The 21764-nt window shown below is 37.8% G+C and overlaps 1 protein-coding gene across 3 annotated transcripts in view; it reads right to left on the bottom strand.

Annotated features, from left to right (window-relative positions):
* LOC108718876 (basic leucine zipper and W2 domain-containing protein 2) overlaps nt 1-21764 on the bottom strand; it is a 114252-nt gene that overhangs the window by 3336 nt on the left and 89152 nt on the right. For all 3 annotated transcript variants that reach the window (XM_041565940.1, XM_041565941.1, XM_041565942.1), the window contains 8 exons: nt 17439-17615; nt 15115-15218; nt 13834-13899; nt 12810-12945; nt 9593-9702; nt 6836-7006; nt 5049-5195; nt 2929-3067 (listed from right to left, as the gene is read on the bottom strand). In XM_041565940.1, the coding sequence (XP_041421874.1) occupies nt 2929-3067; nt 5049-5195; nt 6836-7006; nt 9593-9702; nt 12810-12945; nt 13834-13899; nt 15115-15218; nt 17439-17615 (1050 nt within the window). The remainder of the gene's footprint in view (nt 1-2928; nt 3068-5048; nt 5196-6835; nt 7007-9592; nt 9703-12809; nt 12946-13833; nt 13900-15114; nt 15219-17438; nt 17616-21764) is intronic.

Here is a 21764-nt window from a genome sequence, read left to right as displayed (position 1 = left end):
AGGCAGAGGAAAAATCTGAATTTTGGTCTTTAATCTCAACCTATGGAAATAAGTCATTTGGCTGCTCCTAAACTATTGGTAGTACATTCATATTAGAGCTATGTCTTTTTGCAAGGCTATTGGACAAAGCTTTGTAATATAAAGTTTTATAAAGAATTTCAATAAAATAAAAAGCTGTTAATCTTTTTTTAGTCTATTTTATGTAAAAGCAAAAAAAACAGTATTTTTGATACCATGTGATCTGGATGCATTAGTTATGGAACTGGCATTGTATTTATCCTCAAATTACAAATACCAAAGAGTCCCAAACTTTGTGTATCCCCAGTCCAGCAACGTGTTGGGCTCTCTTCCACCTCCAAAAATTCAGTTCCAGAAAAAGTTGCTGTATACCTCAAAGTGAAAATTTGGAAACCTTTTAGTGAGTGCAATTTTAATTATTTAAGCTTTGAAAACATTTCTGCACGTCACTCTTTATTGTCCACCAAAGGGGAAAAAGAATACTAGGAACTGGTGAATTAAACCGACTACTTTTTGAAGAATGCTAAAATATATTATATTATTATGTGAGTATAATCTACTACCACAGTCACCGTGATATTGAGTGTAGGTATTATCTACACCCTAACTTGCTCTTCTTCGTTCACTCATTTACCAAAATCTGATGTATAATTGATCACCTTGTAACAAATCTTTAGCACTAAAAAGGTGAAACTTTCTTTCAACACTGAATTTAATGTTTGCTGAATTCCAAGGGTACTTGTTTAAGTTAAGAACGCTACACTATGGGGCAGATTTATCAAGGGTCGAATTTCAAAGTAATGTGAGTTTTTTTGAACTCCCATAATTTCAAATTTGAATTAAAAAAGAACAACCATAATTAATCAGAAAAATAGAAAGTTTTTTTGGGCCAAGTAGGTCCATTTACGCTTACGATAACACAGCGCATTTGACCAAATTCGATTACAAGTTTTTCCACCAAATGACTCCAAATAGGTTCTAAGAGATCCCCCATAGGCTAAAATAGCAATTCAGCAGATTTAATTCAAATTTTTGAAGAGACAGTACATGATGAATTTCGATATTCGAATTTTCAATTTTATTTCAAATTTGAATCTAATTTGGACTATTCCCTAGTCGAAGTACACAAAAATTGGATCGAAATTCAAGTTTTTTTAATTCGAATTTTCCACTTTGAACTTTGATAAATCTGCCCCTATATATCTCTTCTGTTCCTTATTCATCTCTTTGGTATACAGCAACTTCTTCTGGAACTGAATTGGGTTCTGTTTTTTTTTTACATGATTCAGGGGCAAATGTATCAAGGGTCGAATATCGAGGGTTAATTAACCCTCGATATTCGACTGGGGAATGAAAATCCTTCGACTATCGAAGTCGAAGGATTTTGCGCAAATAGTTCGATCGAATGATTGAAGGAATAATCTTTCGATCGAACGATTAAATCCTTCGAATCGAACGATTCAAAGGATTTTAATCCAACGATCGAACAATTATCCTTCGACCAAAAAAAGTTAGCCAAGCCTATGGGGACCTTCCCCATAGGCTAACACTGACTTCGGTAGCTTTTAGGTGGCGAACTAGGGGGTCAAAGTTTTTTCTTAAAGAGACAGTACTTCGACTATCGAATGGTCGAATAGTCGAACGATTTTTAGTTCGAATCGTTCGATTCGAAGTCAAAGTTGTAGTCGAAGGTCGAAGTAGCCCATTCGATGGTCGAAGTAGCCAAACAACACTTCGAAATTCGAAGTATTTCTTCTTCTATTCCTTCACTCGAACTTAATGAATGGGCCCCTTATTGTGCGTAGTGTTTTGGCATGTATATTACATGAAATTGACACTGCATTTATGCTGCCATGTGCTTTGGGGTATTGTATATGGCCCTAGTATTCTATAAGGGATCTGTGTAGAAAATGTCTTAAATTTCTAACCCCAAACACAAAAATCACCCTCCGCCTAGGAATAAGTACATTTCTCCGATTCATTGGTTGTCTGGTTTAATTTCTTTGTATCAAATTAGCGCCAGCCTCATTCTTTGAATTCATATTTGAGTGGAATAAAGGCTAATCCATGCTTCTCTTTTTGGATTCAGTTACCTACTGCCGAGATTACATCTGTTGCATAATTCAGAATCCTATCACTGTCTAGCAAGTGGTGCTTTCCAGATTTAAAACTAAGTATGCACAGCTACATTTCTTCCTAACGTTCTCATAAATTTTAGCTCTGCTTTAAAACAAAAAGCCCAGCAACTTTGTTGTTAGAATTGTCATTGGTTTTTAAAGAGCAAGTGGCAGATTTTTTGTCTAATCAGAATGTAAATGTTTTGTCAGCCAGTATTTAAAACATAGAAAATAGGTGTAATCCTACATAATAGGATAATGGCTGACCCGCCATAAAGTAACTATGAAAAATGCTGCCGTATCAGGGAATTGTATCTGGTTCCCCAGTGGCAACACCTTACATTTTTGAAAACTTGTTTTAAAGGGGTGGTTCACCTTTAAGTTGGCTTTTAGTAGGTTATAGAATGGCTAATTCTAATCAACTTTTCAATTGGCCTTTGTTTTTTTCTTTTTTTATAATGCTTGAATTATTTGCCTGCTTTTGCCAAGTCTTTACAGCTTTCAAATGGGAGTCAATGACCCCATCTAACAACAAAGGCTCTGTAAGGCTATTGTTATTTCTACTTTTTATTACTCATCTTTCTATTTATACCCTCTCCTAATCATATTCTAGTCTCTTATTCAAATCAACCAGATTGCTAATATTGCAAACTGGTGAGCTGCTACATAAAAAGCTAAATAACCCAAAAAATAAAAGCTATTTGCAAATTAATTCAGAATACTGCACTCTATGCCATACTATAGGTTAATTTAAATGTGAACAACCCCTTTAAATAATGTAAAACCACTTTACCTTTGTAAAAAAGAACTACAATTTTCTGGAACGCCTTCATAAAATGAATGTTATCGTAACAGTATTCCTGGACCTTCTGCAGTAGGATGAGTTCTGATTGGCCTTGAGTGCTGAATGCAGCCAACAATGGGGCAAAATGCTGGAAAACACAGAGAGAAAGTTACAATATAAATTGCTGGTTTTCATGATAATCCTTGGGCATCCCAAGCACTTCATTTAGGAAATAATGAATGATAATGAACACGATTATTGCCACTGAGCAGGAGCTGTGTCCAAAGAATCACAATATATGCCCTGTGCAGATTTCATCATATTGATCATGCTTTGTCCCAAATCACTTGCCCTTTTCCAAGTTAGTTCTCCTCACAGATTTTTGTGAGCTCTAGATGATGCCACTAACTGAGACTGAGGTAGCATGAACAATACATTTATAATTATGGCACTATTCTCAGCATGCTCTTAGATGGTGCTCATGGAAGGGTGTGTAGTACTTGCTGATTGTATAGATGATTATGCCAGATATCCCTCTTCTCTTCTGCAAATAAATTGAAATATACTGTCCAACTGGCAGTCCAAGGGTTTCATTCAGCCCTACAAGCATGCCAGCAACATTCTATTTGCTCTGGGCTTCTCATTCCTTTATCACTCATTTAATTATGCTTTCAAAATACTATTTGTATGATTTTTGCCTGTTTTAAGTTCTCTGTAGGAAACGATATAAACAATAATGCAACATTTTGTATAATTAAAGCGGATCACCCAAAAAAAATATTCCAAATCCTATTTTATCAAGCTAGTCAAGCAAAATGAACTTTAATTACATGGTATAAATTATTTGAATCTTGTTTCCTTCCGTCTGGGAAATCATAATTATAGCAAGCAGGCAGGAGCCATTTTGTGTGGACACTGTTTTTAAGGCAAGTCTTGCAGCAGCTCAGAATCTTGTTTGTGCACCAGAATGGGGGACTTTATGTCCCTCACTGGTTACACAATTAAATGGTGACGAGAACTGTGGGAATGTGGAGAGAACAGTGACATCTAGGAAGTGCTGAATGGAAAGTGAAAGTAATTGTCTGGCCCGCCTCTATGCCTAAGGCATAGAGGAGGGGCAGGCAATATTTGATTGACAGCTGAGATTTTTAAATGAGTTTACAACAGCTATAAATGCTTTAATAAAAAAAAAAATTAATTTGGATTTCATGTTTAAGTTAAAAAGGACTATTATACAGCTTTTTATGTCTGGGTGACAGGTCCACTTTAAGAATGGAAATAGCAGAGCTAATAACAGAGCTAGCAGAGTATTTTTTCAGAAACTGGCCCCCCCCCACTGACTATTGTACCCTCCGCACAGAGAGTCTACTCCAAGGGGCAGATTTATCATGGGTCGAATTAAAAATTTTAAATTTCTAATTTTTTAATGGTCAAAACTGTCAAATTGGATTAGGGAGTTATTCAAATTCGATTCGAGTTTTTAAAAAAAATATGAATTTGATTTTCGTGCTTTATCATACTCTGGCCCTTTAAGAATTAAAATTTGACTATTCACCACCTTAAAGCTGCCGAATTGCTGTTTAAGTCCATGGGAGAAGTCCAGGGATCAATTTGGAGTTGTTTGCAGCCTTCCTGACATTTACGTTTTTTTTTGCAGAAAAAACTCAAATCGAATTCATCCGAGTTTGAAAAATTCTATTTTTTTTAATAAATTTCGATTGCTCAAATTTCCTTTTTATGGGAGTTTAGGGGAGTTTTTAAAAACTCACATGAATTTGAAAGTCAACCTTTGTCCAATGTCTAGCCTTGCCAAATATGCGCATGACACGGGGAATCAGTGATATGCACATACATATTGAGTGAGATGGGACAGTTACTGGCCTCCCACTGCAGAGGACACAGCAGGGGCCTATTTCTAAAAAAAAACTGTTTCCCCCATCAGTAATGCTGAGCTCGTTTAGCTTGTATCTCTAGTGAGGGAATCAACATTTCTGGTGCCCTTTAAAGGTGGTGCTTAATATCCACAATCTGTTTTTCACTGGTGAACCGGCAGGGCAAGAAAGTGGCACTTTAGAACCTCCATATTCCTAAAGTTTTCTTATTGATTTCCTGTGGAGTGAACTCCTTACCTTCAAATGTTTTAGAGCCTGCTCTGCCACCAGCTCCTCTTTTTTGTTCCATTCCACAGCATTCATGATGCAAGTCCACAGGAGTCCAATCACTGCAGTTTCTGGCAGTTCATTTCGCTTCATTTCCTCTTTCATATAAAGCACTATCTGCAAACAGTTATACGGTCACTGCCAATTGCAGACTGATTACAAGTAATGACACATCTAGCATTGGAATCGTCTTTTTTTATGCAAAAAGTTTTGTTTTTCACCCTTACGATGAGAATGGATAGAAAAATGTTAACTGTTTGTTTCAAGTAGCGAAAGCCTCCACATACAGTTAGTTTCAATGAGTGGCAATGAAGAAATCTCAAAATAGAAAAATAAATTATGTAATCTAAATATCAACTACAGAAAGACAGTCTCCATTCTGAAACAATCTGTAACACAGTTCAAAGGAAATACAAGTAGGTAACATTACTTACCTTAAAGGATAAGTAGACCTTTAAAATAAGTGAATGTAAAATTGACGAGAGTGCTTCTCTAAGAACTTTTGCAATTTAGATTCATTATTTATTTTCTTTTTTTTCCCAAGATATTAAAGGACCAGTAACATAAATTTTTTAAAAAAATTCATTAGTATACAATGGAAAAAAAAACCACAAAGACAAATTCAACTTTGAACTTTCTGACCACCAAGTAGTCAAGGAAGTCGTCAGGAGAAAGAAAGAGGCTGCTCTGATGTTCTTCTGGTAAGAAAAGATTTGAGAAAGGTTTCTAATTTTTGTCCTAAGCAGAAGAACATCGGAGCAGAGCAGCAGCCTCTTTCTTTCTCCTGACGACTTCCTTGACTACTTAGTGGTCAGATGGGTCGGAAACTGACCAGCAGGTGGCGCTGTTGTAACAAAATTAATTCATATTAACAGTACATATTTACCTTAATATCTTGGGAAAAAAACAAAATAAATAATGAATGTAGATTGCAAAAGTTCTTAGAATAGCACTCGCTTCAATTTTACATTTACTCATTTTAAAGGTTTACTTATCCTTTAGTGTAGTAGAATCATACCATATTGATAAAAGCAAAATAATTTAATTCTGTAAAATGCCCACTGCCACTAGGAAAACTCAACAAAGTTGGCAAACAGAACTATTATGCTAAAACCTTTATGTACATTTACAAAACATATATACCTCAGTATGTATACTGATATGCAGATATCAAGTAATCAAACATAATAGCAATAGGAACCCATTGGCTGTGCTACAGCTCTTTGCTGTCTGACTCCAAAGATGCCTGTAAATAGGTGTAGGCTGAACAAATCAGTTATTTTGGCAATTTGTCTAGGACTACACCTGGTAACCAGCATGTAGGAGGATAGCACAGCACAGAAAAATCATATGTAAAGAAGACTACTATAGACTTGCCCATAGATTCTACAACAAACCTAGTCTCTATCCTCTGGATGGCTTTTTATAATTTACTGTGTGTAACGCTCATTTCTTTGGTGAGTAGAGAAAAGTGTAAGGAAATATCTCATGATCACCACCACGGGATGTTGGAGATAGAGGCTTATCTGCTGAATGCTGAATAATTGATATCAAAGTAATCATACATTCAGTAAAGGAACCTTAAATAAAGTAACAAGGAAAGCAGATTTGCTAGTTCATCAGGACATGTTGATCTGTGTGCTGGGATGCCTGTTTTCATTTTCCCTCATATGGAAAAATATCATGTTTGAGGTTTGCAGTGTAAAAACTTAATTTTATATAATTCTGAGCATTAAATGGCCTTTTTTTAGCCTTACCTCTTTTATGGGAAATTCCTGAGAGAGGCGCTCCTGTAGCTCCTTCTGGAGCTCTTTGCGTGTTCCTAAAGTTTGCTGGACCCGTAGGAAATCTGAGAGCTCTTTCAGGCCGGCGTCAATGAAATACTTGGCAAAGTGATCAACATTTTGCTTGTTTGCTGGAAACAGCTCCTACGAGATAAGACCAAAGTCACATGCTATTGGTAAAGAACAAGATAAAGACGTGGGTATATAAATCTCATGTAAAAGTGTATGTATGTAAATATAGATTTATTTTGTTGTTTTTGGTAGTGTCTCTTTATGACACACAGAGGTCATGACTGATACCCTATTTATAAATATTGTATGTGCATTATACTCCATTTTCCTCAAGGCTTGCAGACTAACGGAGACCTTGTAAATGTCTACATACACCACTGGTTAATATCCCACTTCCACCACCATAGAGAGAATGTAATCATGAATATATAGATATACAATGCATCAAAATTACATTTATTTCACTTGATAAGTGTGTATGTATATGTGTATATATACACACACACACACACACACACACACACACACTTACTTGTTGGATATTTAAATTGATGATACTGCACCCAGGCAATTTAAAAAAAATTCAAGAGTGCTGGCTCTATGGTGGACTATATAGCCCACCACAGATATAGCCTTTGATAAAGGCTAAGGGGCAAATTCACTAAGATTCGTAGTTGCGCCAGGCGTAACTTCGCCGCACTTCGCCAGGCGTAGTTTCGCCAGCGCTTCGTAAATTCACTAAAATCCGAAGTTGCGCACAGGGGTAGCGTAAGGTTGCGAAGTTGCGCTAGCGTTGATTCGCTAAGTGAAGCGAAGTTACGCTAGTGAAGGCTAATTTGCATACGGCGCGAAATTCAAATTTCAATGGAGGAATACGTATCAGCACTACAAATGCCTAGAAAACCTTCAAATCATCAAATAAAAATTTTATTTTGTCCTACACATGTGCCCACTGTATAGGTAAGTTGCCATGAGTCAGGAAATGTAGGGGGGAAGGAGGGGAGCCCCAAAAAGATTTTCGATCTCTTTCAGCCTATCACCCATAATGTAGAAAACACGCCAGCGTTTTTTGGGACTTAGAAAAAATTTTGACTTTTTTTGAAGCAATCCCTATCTACTCTATTGCGCTTCGCCTGGTCTGAGGTGGCGAAGGAAGTCTAGCGTAAAAGGTAGCGTTCAGAACACTGTGCGCGTTAGTGAATTTGCGTAGTTACGTCCGTAGCGAAACTTCGCCAGGCGTAAGGGTGCGAAGTAACACTAGCGAATCTACGCCAGCGTTCGTTAGTGAATTTGCGCAGTAACAAAAATGCCAAACGCTAGCGAAGTAACGCTAGCGTTCGGCGCTTCTGCGCTTAGTGAATTTGCCCCTAAGTGTGCTAGCCAAAAACACTATCATTTTGCTCCAATAAACACCAGAATTTAATGTTTTAGACTCTAAAGTATAGATATATTAAAGCATGTTGCACAAAAAACACTTATTGACTTCAATGCTGTTTGGCAAATTTTTGGCAAAGTGAAATGGGTCAGATTCACCCATCACTACTAGGGGCCACTATATGAAGATCGTGTGATCGGAACAGAATATATAGAAATGCTAATATCCAGTAGAGGTGATAGGATCTAACTAAGTAAAGCAACTCAAGCATGCATGGGATAGATACAAATCAAACTGGGCCTAAGCACATAATGGGCAGGCAGGATGGAACCACTGGTTCTTTTCTAATTCAATGTTTCTGTTTGAAGGACTCAGAGACAGGGCACAGATAAAACACTGATCTATGCCAAATCCATGTGTAGTACATTAAGCCGGTCACAGCTGCATTCCCATAATGAGCATGGCATTCTCCTCTGGCCAGGATATTTGCTCAGATGTGACCATGGCAGGGATTTTAGGAAAGCAGACAACATAACTGCTGGTGGGGCCCCCGGAAGGTAACAAGGAACCTTTACCATTGTGATTGTTTATGAGGCCCTAAAATTATTGGGGGCCTATTAATTAAACTTTTACATTTTTCTGGTTGAGTTTTTAAAGGGGAAAACTCGAAATTCTTAGAGATTTATTATACCCCCTACGCTGCTACAAATCTGAAAATACTCCATCTTAAACCTGTCGAGATCATGTAAATGGCAGGTGTCCCTGAAAATGTTTATTGACATTGTGATCTGCGCTGGTTTTCGTCCGATAATCTGATAAAGTTGAGTTTTTGCGGCGACAATTAAAGTCGGGTTTTGAGTTTTCGGGGCGGCAAATGGATGATTTTTTTTACCATTATTGCAAAGTTATTTTAGAGATAAATTAGTTCAATTCGTGGATGGGAGTTAGGTTGACTTTGTTTTAATAAAAAAATTTGATACATTTGAGTTTTAGTAAATAACACCCTTAATGTTGGCTTCTCAATTTTTCTTGGACCAAGAGCAGGATGACTTGTTTGGCAGCACCGAGAGCAGAAACCCATCAAAAGTTCATAGACAACACTCATAGACAACACAACACACTGCCCTAAACCCTATCAGATCGGCACATGCCAATGGCGGAAGAGAAATATACCCCATCCATTGGTCTTCATCTTTAACAATGATTTTAAACATTTAAAAATGTATATATAAATATGACCCTCACTACACTACACAGCCACATCTAGAGCTGTCATGTCATTTTTTTTGCCAAAATGAGACAAATCCATTCATCAAAAAAAAAAACAAAAAAAAAAAACTGACTAGTAATCGCTTGTCCAGATTTGCTTTTCTTAAAGCGGAGGTCACAGCAGTGGCGTCCTTTTCGGCCATCCATGCTTTGAAAAGTTTGACTGCAAATGATGCAGAAATGCCTAGGAAATGAGGAAAAAAAAGACATAAAATGTATATCTCTGTTAAGTCAAAAACACAAGCAATATTCATTAATAAAATACATTTAGAAGTCAGGTTGATTTTCTTTTAAATTTCCGAACATAATTGAGCTGCCATATTGTCTGACTCATCTAAGGTATATTCCGATAGTCTGCAACATGGATTCTTAACCTATGGGCTCTCAACCACTGACTCTTTTGAATTAAGTGATATGATAGTTCCTGCCTTTCATAAGGATAAAGAAAGAATAAAGAAAGTAAATAAAGAAAGACAGAAAGTAAAAGACATATGCATAGTAGAAACAGCGCCGGATTCGCTGGGCGGTCGCCCCTCGGCTGTGCGCTCCGCGTGGTCCTATTGCCCGTCCGCATTACCACAAGCTGGTGCTTTTGCGCCAGCGTGCGAGCGCCGGAGCACTGGGGAGCACAGGCTCCCCACAGAGCGGCTGGGCGGCATGCAGCCCCCAAAAATGTGCAGCCCTAGGCCCGGGCCTATGTGGCCTCGCCACAAATCCGGGCCTGAGTAGAAATGCTCACTGCACAGGCTGTAGAACTTCAGAATGATTACAGGTATCTATAAAGCACCAATATATACTGCACATTCGATGCTACACATCAAACATATAGATTACATACAAATATTGACCCATACAGTAGGTAAAGATGGCTCTGCTCAGTAGAGCTTACAATAATTATTTTTTATTAAAAGGATAAATATGTGCTATGCATGCAGAAGTGTATAGCTTGTTGGATATTTGGTATACTCCTCTGTGTCAGCCTCACATAGGATCGGATCCATTGGATATTGCATTTGAAGAGGACTCATTCCTCCTTTACTGTACAATTGGGTACTATGCATTTTAAATTAATGTTGTGATAAACTATGTCTACACTTATAAAGGGGCAAGAAAGATGTCGTTATTGTTTTTTCAGATAAAGTGAAAGATTTGCAAGGCTTAAGTGCCAGTTAGGGTGGCCATACATGCACCCATAGTATGGTAGGATTTTTTTTTTACGTATGACGGGAGACAAGATGACCGATATCGGCAAAAGACTTGGATATCAGTCGGCTGGTTGTTCAGCCAAGATGGAAAATTTTGATCGGCACCAACATCAGCCAGGGGATACTGCTGAATCATCAGATAGAGGTAGAGGTAGAATTCTATTGTGTCCACCTAGTTTTTTTCAACAATTCAGTTCTTAACATTTGTAATTAAAAGGAACAATGCAGGAAAGATTGTAATTGTTACGTGTATGGCCACCTTTAAGAGGCTTCGATCTCTGTTTGGTCCTTTAATATTAGGAGAGGTGTTTTGATGAATTAAATAAGCAGAGTGGTGTTTCTACAACACAGCCAACACCACAGTCATGGGGGGACCCAAACCACAGGGTCTGCAGTATATATAGTACAGTAGACCCTGTCCCATATAGAATTCTGACTTCTAACAGTTGCTGACACACAAGAATAACATCTCCTTTGCATGGCAGAGCACACAAGGAATAAATAAAAGTAGCAACAAAAGTAAGTAACATAGATGAAACGTCCTGCAGAGCTTACAGCCTTAGTAGGTGGGTTACTTACATGCAGTTAATGAAGTGATGGAGGTGAAATCTCTCTATTCTTCTCAGCAAAGATGGGATAGTTACTAGCATCCCTCTTATTGAGTTTTGTATGGTATGAAAAATTCCCAACTACACAGCTCAAACTATAGGTTAGATTTGTTTCAGGTTACTGTTAAGGGCAGTATTTCTCATTACAGCCCACTCATGACAAAGTATCTCATGAGTATCACAATACAATGCCACCCACTCATAAGCTATAGAAATCCTACATAACAGGACAGCATGGAGTACAGTAGTGAACTCTATTATATGAACCCTTGAATGATCAATGTCATTTCGTAGCCTTTCTAAACCATGATAATACTAATGTAAGCATTGATATCCTCTTATACACTGCAATGTGCTTCTTTTACATTCACATTCGATTAAATCTCTTACTAGAAGCAGCCACAATGCCGGCCGCTTTAGCCATTTGATGTGTAATACATCACAGAATGTATCCGGAATTGTTGCCGGCGATAGAAATGATCAGCAGCAATGTCTGAACTTGCCATTATTGTTGCACAATAACCTTGTGGCATGTGATAGTGAATAACTGGATTGAGTAATGATATAATTGCTTATCAAAGAAAATTGCAAATGTGAAAAGGCAACTTTCTTTTTTTTCTTCTTTCAATAGTTTTTATTTGAGTTTTGACATATTGGGAGAAAAAAGTAGTTATAACATTTATGTAATAACATCAAATATTTGCGTAGAGAAGAGGAGTGAAGAAAGAGCGAAGAGAACAAAGATCGAATCGGTCCGGTCTCAATTTGGTGGTGAGAGGGCCGATTAAAGAAATAAGTAGAATAAACCAAAAGTTACTTTTGATGGCATATTGTGTTTTATAAAAACAAAACTTGGTATTGAGCATTGCATGCTCTAGGGTGGTTTCTGCGAGATCTCTTAAATTCATCAATATAGAATAAATCTATGGGCTTACAGTTGAAGTACCTAAAGTATGACTATTAAGTATTAGCTATACCACATCTGAAATAGTACAAAGTGTGACAAAATAAACACTAGCATATAATGTTATATTATTATTACAAGAGGATCGAAGGGGTTCCTGTAGACGGGAAGGAATATCTATCTATACCACGGTTCCCAAATTTCTTTGAATTTCTCATGTTTATCTATAAGTATACTGGTTAGTCTTTCATTAACCATAATCCAGTTCAGCTAACTTTCTTTTTTATTTTTAATACAGGTACAACAGTATAAAATGCTTCTTCTTAAAATGTACATTTTCTGCACATGCACTAAGAAATCAAATCAGAATGGTGTTTTTTTTGCACAAACACAATTATGTTGAAAATTTTGGGTAAGAAAACTGAATTGCTGGATAAAAGACAAGTGGAGCTGCCCTGGATTAGTGCACTTTGCAGGCAGAGCTGCTGTGGTAAATAAGCCCTAAAAACTCCTTAAAAGAATGCATGGTTGGAAACTGCTGCTACATGATAAAAGGAATAACTGAATGCGATACCTTCTTTCACTATGTTCTCACTGAAGAGGCTTGTTAGGATGATGGATGGGAGAGATCCGCTGGCTAATAAAATTCCTGTGAGCACAGCCAACTTTGTTTGCTCTGATTCTGAAAATGCTTTTAGAAAAAGGAGGAGCTATGAGAGAACAAGAAATCTGTTAGAATGAGTAACAATGTGCAAACATAATGATGAGAGGGCAAAAAGGGGGTAGGGGGGGAAAGGAAAGAAAAATATCCAGGATTGAAAGCAGTAAGATACACTTACCAATGCTAACAAGGGGTCCATGTGCTCAAGCCCCATACCTTCAGCTTGGGGAGGTAATGTCATACATTCTCAATTCAATGGTAGGCTGGGACAGAAACTGGACTTCACTCCAAAATATGATGCAGATAAAAAAAATGTATTACACAAAAAGGAACATTGTAGCCCACAAGGCACGAAATGCACAAGGCCACCCTCTGAGATGTTCCTTTTTGTGTAATACATTTTTTTATTTGCATCATATTTTGGAGTGAAGTCCAGTTTCTGTGCCAGCCTACCATTGAATTGAGAATAATTAGAGGCAAGTTTGCTTGCATAAAAAAACAGGTATACTGCCAAACAGAGCCGCATATAGGCTACCAGGGGCAATCAAACAGACAATAATTGCCCTTAATTGCCCTTATTTGGCATCCCCAGGAACTCTTTTCATGTTTGTGTTGCTCCCCAACTCTTTTTACATTTAAATGTGGCTCAAGTAAAAAAGTTTGGGGATCCCTGCTATATCACTAAAAAACAAGGGACCAGGGAATGTGCACTGATTAACCCCCTCTTTTGTAGGAATTTAGGTTTGCCCATCGGTTTCATTCATTTCCTTGTAAATATGCTACTGTGTGCATTAATGTGGCCAATATCTGCTTTGCTGATCCAACACTTTCCTTCATCAATATAACTTTAATGGAATGGTGAAAGGGTTGCCCAAGTGTCCTACAAACTATAATGCAATTATGCTAAAAAAAAAAAAAAGATGCAAATATAGAGTACCTTTTTTATTTCATCTTCAAAAGCTTTTTCCAAATACTTGTATCTTCTGATCAATTTCCTGAAAACCTAAAAAAAATGGGAAAAAATGTATAGCCCCTACTTGTATAAAGTAACATTCTACAAGACTTGGAACATGTGAATTTATTATACACCTGTAAAAATGTAAGGTTTGGGGGGGGGGGATTTATTAGCTCCACCCAGCTATTTGACATCTGCTTTCAGCATTTCAATTGCAGCCGATCTGCATGTTGTGGTTGGGCAGGGGAACTACTTTGCTGCTCAGCCTCCAGCATCTTAGGAGGACCTTACAGGGTGCTACATTATATCTATCTCTGTTCAAGAACAGAGCTGTCATGGGCTAAAAAGGACAAATAAAAAGATCAAATAACACACATTCTACTATAGCTCCCCATAGACGCGACGATTGATTGCTGAATGACGATTTTAGGGAAGCCCGACCAATCCTTAGAAATTATCGTGCAGTTAGTGGGATTCGAACGATCATACATCTTACGATTTTTCGGCCGACATCTGTCAGGAAATTGATCAGCCAGGTCAAAAAATCTTTGTCGGTCCCACTACAATCTATCTATGTTTGCAGGACCAAGCAGGCAGCTCCCCTTTGTTTTCCTGGCAAATTAGGCTTTTTAGTTGATGGTAAATTCGTACGATCGTTCTGAGAAGATCGTGGTCTCACGATCAGGATCTGATCTTTTAAAAATCTCATCATCTATGGCCAGCTTAATAAGCATTCATATATACCATTGTCAATTTGTACCACAGATACTAGGGGGTTATTTACTAAACTCCGGATGCAAAAATCCCGAATTTTTTTTTTTATATAAAATCAGACTTAAAAAAAATCACGAATTTTTCGGAACTTTTTAACCCCAGAGGATGGAAAAATCAGTATTAGAAAATCCGGCATATAAATCAATGGGATAAGTCCCAATGATTTTTTAATGTGCGCTGGGTTTTGTGCAATACCCCAAAGTTTTCAGGCGAAAAATCCGAAAAAATAGTGTGAAAAATCAAAAAAAAATCTTGAAAATCTGATTTTTTTTCCTGCAAAGCAAATTTTCGGGAAAATGTAATAATAAATAAGCGTAAAAACCCTTTTAATGAAACAATCATGCTGTTGTCTCACTATAAAACATCTTTATATACTGTATATACAGCCAACTGGTGCAAATCATGCATAACCTCGCTTTATATCCCTTTTCATTACTGAACTCTTGTGATGTAACAGAGTCTAGCATAAACGCCATGTTTCTCGCATACCTGAGCATAATTTCGCATGGTCTCATAGTCCTCTTCAGCTGAAAACACACAGTGATTGGTCTGCTTGGCTTTGTCTCCATCATCAATACGGCTTCCTCCGGGAGCTTAAAAGAACAAAAAGATTTCTAACTAAGCATATAAAACTGTGATAGTTATGATATGGATATATTGATATAAATATATACATATACGATACAGAGTGTGTTCCCTGTATGTACCCTTTGAATGCATTGCAGGATAAATACAGTGGCAAGTTTGTGTATAATAACCCCAGGAGACATGGCAGAAGAAATAGCAGCTTCCTGTAATACTTCCATCGTATTTGTTGTAAAAATAAATAAATAAAAAATTGGTCTTAGTTCCCCAAGCCTCCCACCATCACCCGATCAAAATTAGGGATGCGCCGAATCCACTATTTGGGATTCGGCCGAATCCTTCGTGAAAGATTCGGCCGAATACCGAACCCTAATTTGCATTTGCAAATTAGGGGTAGGAATGAAAAAGTGGAAAAAAATTCTTCATTTGTGACAAAGTCACGTGATTTCCCTACCTGCCCCTAATTTACATATGCAAATTCACTAAGCGCCGAAGCGCCGAACGCTAGCGTTAATTCGCTAGCGTTTGGCATTTTTGTTACTGCGCAAATTCACTAACGAACGCTGGCGTAGTTTCGCTAGTGTTACTTCGCATCCTTACGCCTGGCGAATTTTCACTAGCGACGTAACTACGCAAATTCACTAACTTGCGCAGTGTACTGAACGCTACCTTTTACGCTAGACTTCTTTCGCCACCTCAGACCTGGCGAAGCGCAATAGAGTAGAGATAGGGATTGTTTCAAAAAAAGTCAAAATTTTTTCTAAGTCCCAAAAAACGCTGGCGTGTTTTCTACATTATGGGTGATAGGCTGAAAAAGATCGAAAAATTTTTTGGGGCTCCCCTCCTTCCCCCCTACATTTCCTGACTCATGGCAACTTACCTAGACAGTGGGCACATGTCTAGGGCAAAATAAAATTTTTATTTGCTGATTTGAAGGTTTTCTAGCCATTTGTAGTGCTGATACGTATTCCTCCATTGAAATTTGAATTTGGCGCCGTATGCAAATTAGCCTTCGCTAGCGTAACTTCGCTTTACTTAGCGAATCAACGCTAGCGCAACTTCGCAACCTTACGCTACCCCTGTGCGCAACTTCGGATTTTAGTGAATTTGCGGAGCGCTGGCGAAAATACGCCTGGCGAAGCGCGGCGAAGTGTGGCGAAGTTGCGCCTGGCGCAACTTCGATTCTTAGTGAATTTGCCCCAAGGATTCGGCCGAATCCTGGATTCGGTGCATCCCTAATCAAAATGATTTTAGTCCAAGGAAGAATCGGTGGCACTAGCCCAATATATAGGAAAGGGAATGAAATCCATTTTCCCCTCAATTCCTTTAGCAGTGTTTCTAAAGTGTTCTATTCTTTTCATCGCTGGAACATGGTCATTGTGCTGATTTGCTGAATATGTTATATGCCTGCCATATTTACGACCCCTTCGTTCTACACATCTATTTAATAATGACCTTTGGTAGCCAGAGTTTTCCGCAATGGATTTTCCAGCAATATAGGACAGTAGTCTCTAGCTGTGAAAGGGACATTAAATTGAACTCACTCTAAGCGTGGAGAGAAAGAGAAAACCCATTTTACTCCAATCCCCTCCTGATATGTGCTTTGCTGTAAATCAAGATAGTGTAAGTGTAAGGCTACAACGATTTACTCTCTTACGAGAGATGCTTCTAGCACCTTGCCATTAAATCAGTGCAGAGGACAGCTAGGTGCAATTGCAAGTAATGACTCTGCAGTGGGTATCATAGCTTAGACTGTGATTTCACAGGCAATAAACTGAGTGATCCCAAAAAAAGAAACATAAACTAGCATAGGTGTAAGAAAAGAAAAAATAATAATTTGTGAAAAACCATGAATATATTTACACTTTTAAAAGTTACCTTTGTCTAAGCAGCCATTGTCTCACTCACAGGCTAGCCAGAAGCTCTGTAACTGCTACTCTGCTGAGAGATACTTGGATTTGATGCCAGTGCAACTATTCTTACCCTGTAGAAACCACACTTCTCAAAAATAGGGTATAGTGTCCCTTTAAGAGGGAAAAGTAATGTGGGAATATTTTACAAATAATTACAGATACTTTTAAAACTATATTTGATTAATATACATTGGCCATAAATTAAGTTGCTTAGAATGTTCCTATAAATGTTTGCTATGCAACAGACTTAGGTCTATTAAAGTGTGATTCAAACTAAAGAAATAATGTATTCCAGAGAGTTGAGGAAGAGATTACCCAGCATGCTTCCGGCGATCAGGATATCAAACAGGGTTTCAGCATAACGGCGGTAATCAAGTCGTGATCCTGTTGTATCAAGAAATTTTGCTACTGCTTCCAAATCGTTCCCTGCTTCATTGAGGCCCAGAATAATGGTATCCCTAAATACTGTAGGCTCAAATTTCTCTTTTTCATCTGTGGCAGGTAAATAGGAGGAAGAAACATAAATGTTATTCTTTTGTATCAGTTCTTTAGAAAGGAGTGAACATAGAAACTGCAGTGCAAAGCTTGTTTATAACAGATCTCAGACAGTAAAGCTGGCCATATAGGGATTTTATATCAATCTCAGTGCAATCAATCTCAATTATAAACTAACCCTGTCTGCATTGTGCAGTACTTAAAGGGATACTGTCACGGGAAAAAACATTTTTTTCAAAATGAATCAGTTAATAATGCTGCTTAAGCAGAATTCTGCACTGAAATCCATTTCTCAAAAGAGCAAACAGATTTTCTTACATTCAGTTTTGAAATCTGACATGGGTCTAGACATATTGTCAATTTCCCAGCTGCCCCAAGTCATGTGACTTGTGCTCTGATAAACTTCAATCACTCTTTACTGCTGTACTGCAAGTTAGAGTGATATCACCCCCCTCCCAGCAGCCTAACAACAGAACAATGGGAAGGTAACCAGATAACAGCTCCCTAACACAAGATAACAGCTGCCTGGTAGATCTAAGAACAACACTCAATAGTAAAAACCCATGTCCCACTGAGACACATTCAGTTACATTGAGAAGGAGCTGCCTGCCAGAAAGCATTTCTCTCAAGTCACATGACCAGGGGCAGCTGGGAAATTGACAAAATGTCTAGCCCCAGGTCAGATTTCAAAATTGAATATAAAAAAATCTGTTTGCTCTTTTGAGAAATGGATTTCAGTGCAGAATTCTGATAGAGTATCACTATTAACTGATGCATTTTGAAAAAAACATGTTTTCCGATGACAGGACCCCTTTAATGAAGTGCAAAAGCATTCTAGCCCTTTCATTTTAGTGAAAAAGTCCTACACTAAAATGTTATCTGTGATTGTTTTATTTCATAGCATGAGATTTAAAATGAGCTTTTAATATGACTTGGAGACAAATAAGATACAATGTTCAAATGTTTCGGGACCGCATGGCCCTTCCTCAGTGGTCACTGAGGAAGGGCCATGCGGTCCCGAAATGTTTGAACATTGAAGTGTTGTGAGCACCATGGAATAAAGTTTGGGATTCACCCGTTTGTAGCAAGGTATCGGCTTTCCATTTATTTTTGACTATTTCACTGGCGAGTGGCTAGGCCAGAGCCTCTACCCAATTCCCCTATCTGGACTTTAAAAAGTCTAAAGCTGGCCATAGATGTAAAGATTTTTAAAAGATCCAAACGTTATTGTGAGACTACGATTATCTTGAAATGATCAATTAAATGTACAACGTGTCCATTTACTAAAAAGACCATTTCAGGCGATATTGCCAGCAAAACTAAGGGTAGCTGCCTGCTTGGCCCTGCAAACATAGATAGATTGCACTTGGACCGATAAAGATTTTTAAACTTGGCCGATCAATTTTCTGACAGGTGTCGGCCGAAAAATCATAAGATGTACGATCGTTGGAATCCCACTAACTGCACGATAATTTGATGGATTGGTAGGACTGCACTGAAATCGGTCGTTCACCATAGTCAACTACAAGAGGTCCTCTGCACTCAACCCATTATCAATATAATTAAGACAGCGACATTTTGTGCATACTGCTACTAAAAAATGCCTTACCCTTTAAACAACACAGGGATTGTTTGTCCATATATTGCAATATATTTAAGCTGGCCAACTACGTCAAAGTCATCCCATATCTGGCCAGTCCTACGCTTAATTTTCATCTGATTCATTAAGAATTCTATTGCTTCATTATACATTTTACAAAGGGACTAAGTTTTACCTGCAACTTACTTGCTGCTTTCAAAGTAAAACTCCCAAACTTGGCTGCCCTTTTATTAGACACCAGTGGGATCACCTGACTATAGCTGGGAAGGGTGGGAGCTACAACATGGAGCTGGTCACTGCTCCTGTATAACTATAACAAACAAGGGAAAGTTGTGCTCACCACTATTTTTTAAAACCATTAGGCGGGGGTGCAATGAGGGTGTGACCACAAAATACATATAGTTTGGGAGTTTTACTTTGAAAGCAGCTAGTAAGTTGCAGGTAAAACTTAGTCCCTTTGTAAAATGTATAATGAAGCAATAGAATTCTTAATGAATCAGATGAAAATTAAGCGTAGGACTGGCCAGATATGGGATGACTTTGACGTAGTTGGCCAGCTTAAATATATTGCAATATATGGACAAACAATCCCTGTGTTGTTTAAAGGGTAAGGCATTTTTTAGTAGCAGTATGCACAAAATGTCGCTGTCTTAAATATATTGATAATGGGTTGAGTGCAGAGGACTCTTGTAGTTGACTATATGTATTTTGTGGTCACACCCTCATTGCACCCCCGCCTAATGGTTTTAAAAAATAGTGGTGAGCACAACTTTCCCTTGTTTGTTATAGTTATACAGGAGCAGTGACCAGCTCCATGTTGTAGCTCCCACCCTTCCCAGCTATAGTCAGGTGATCCCACTGGTGTCTAATATAAGGGCAGCCAAGTTTGGGAGTTTTACTTTGAAAGCAGCTAGTAAGTTGCAGGTAAAACTTAGTCCCTTTGTAAAATGTATAATGAAGCAATAGAATTCTTAATGAATCAGATGAAAATTAAGCGTAGGACTGGCCAGATATGGGATGACTTTGACGTAGTTGGCCAGCTTAAATATATTGCAATATATGGACAAACAATCCCTGTGTTGTTTAAAGGGTAAGGCATTTTTTAGTAGCAGTATGCACAAAATGTCGCTGTCTTAAATATATTGATAATGGGTTGAGTGCAGAGGACTCTTGTAGTTGACTATATGTATTTTGTGGTCACACCCTCATTGCACCCCCGCCTAATGGTTTTAAAAAATAGTGGTGAGCACAACTTTCCCTTGTTTGTTATAGTTATACAGGAGCAGTGACCAGCTCCATGTTGTAGCTCCCACCCTTCCCAGCTATAGTCAGGTGATCCCACTGGTGTCTAATATAAGGGCAGCCAAGTTTGGGAGTTTTACTTTGAAAGCAGCTAGTAAGTTGCAGGTAAAACTTAGTCCCTTTGTAAAATGTATAATGAAGCAATAGAATTCTTAATGAATCAGATGAAAATTAAGCGTAGGACTGGCCAGATATGGGATGACTTTGACGTAGTTGGCCAGCTTAAATATATTGCAATATATGGACAAACAATCCCTGTGTTGTTTAAAGGGTAAGGCATTTTTTAGTAGCAGTATGCACAAAATGTCGCTGTCTTAAATATATTGATAATGGGTTGAGTGCAGAGGACCTCTTGTAGTTGACTATATATATATATATATATATATATATATATATATATATATATATATATATATATATATATATATATATGTTGTATTTTGCATATTATATAGGTGGGATCACAAAACAACAGTGTATAATAAGGAAAACGTAAAATATTAACTTAAAATATTATATTCCGTGAAGAGCCGGCACAACTCGTAATCCGCTGTGTTATTTGCCTGGGTGCCATCAGCAAAAAAAGCATCATAAATATCCAGAACCAAAGCGAGCACTCTCAGGTCTTATTAGTCCAATAAAAGTATTTTTATTTAGCAAACAGTGCTCGCTTTGGTTCTGGATAAATATATATATATATATTTATTTTTCTTTCTTTATTTTTTGTGTATGGCATATAACAGAGAATATTTTGCAACCCCTTTCCAAGAGGTACTGTGTGTGACAGGGATATTTGGAGATCTCTGGGTGCTGGAAATGACATGTTTTCATGTGCAGAAAGTTGTGTTGACAATCAGTGCAGAAACTTTCTGGCACTTATGAACTGGTAGAGATTTGCCCTCCCCAAACAAGAAATATCCAGTGCAACCAAACTGTAAATGACTTTATCTATGCAATGCAATGCCTCCTAAAGACTTGTGTCTTTGCAGATCACATCTGAAGTTCATATGGCTGCCTTTATATTTTCTATATTTTGGTTGGAGTTAAATTATACTATATATCTAATGCAGACTGAACCCCTCGAAATTCAAAGATCCTTTTTGTAGTCACTTGTTCACACATGACATGCTGTTTCCCCACAATGTAATAAATACTAAATGTAAATGTAGTATTAAGTAACACAGTATGCTAGATTCCAGTACATGGCTGCCATAGAGTTAAATGTTCTGTCTGATTTTTCTAAT

Source organism: Xenopus laevis, chromosome 6L (assembly GCF_017654675.1).
Source record: "Xenopus laevis strain J_2021 chromosome 6L, Xenopus_laevis_v10.1, whole genome shotgun sequence".
NCBI classification, from domain to species: Eukaryota; Metazoa; Chordata; class Amphibia; order Anura; family Pipidae; genus Xenopus; species Xenopus laevis.
Note: the sequence above shows the minus strand (reverse complement) of the source record. Positions and strands in the feature narration are given on the sequence as shown.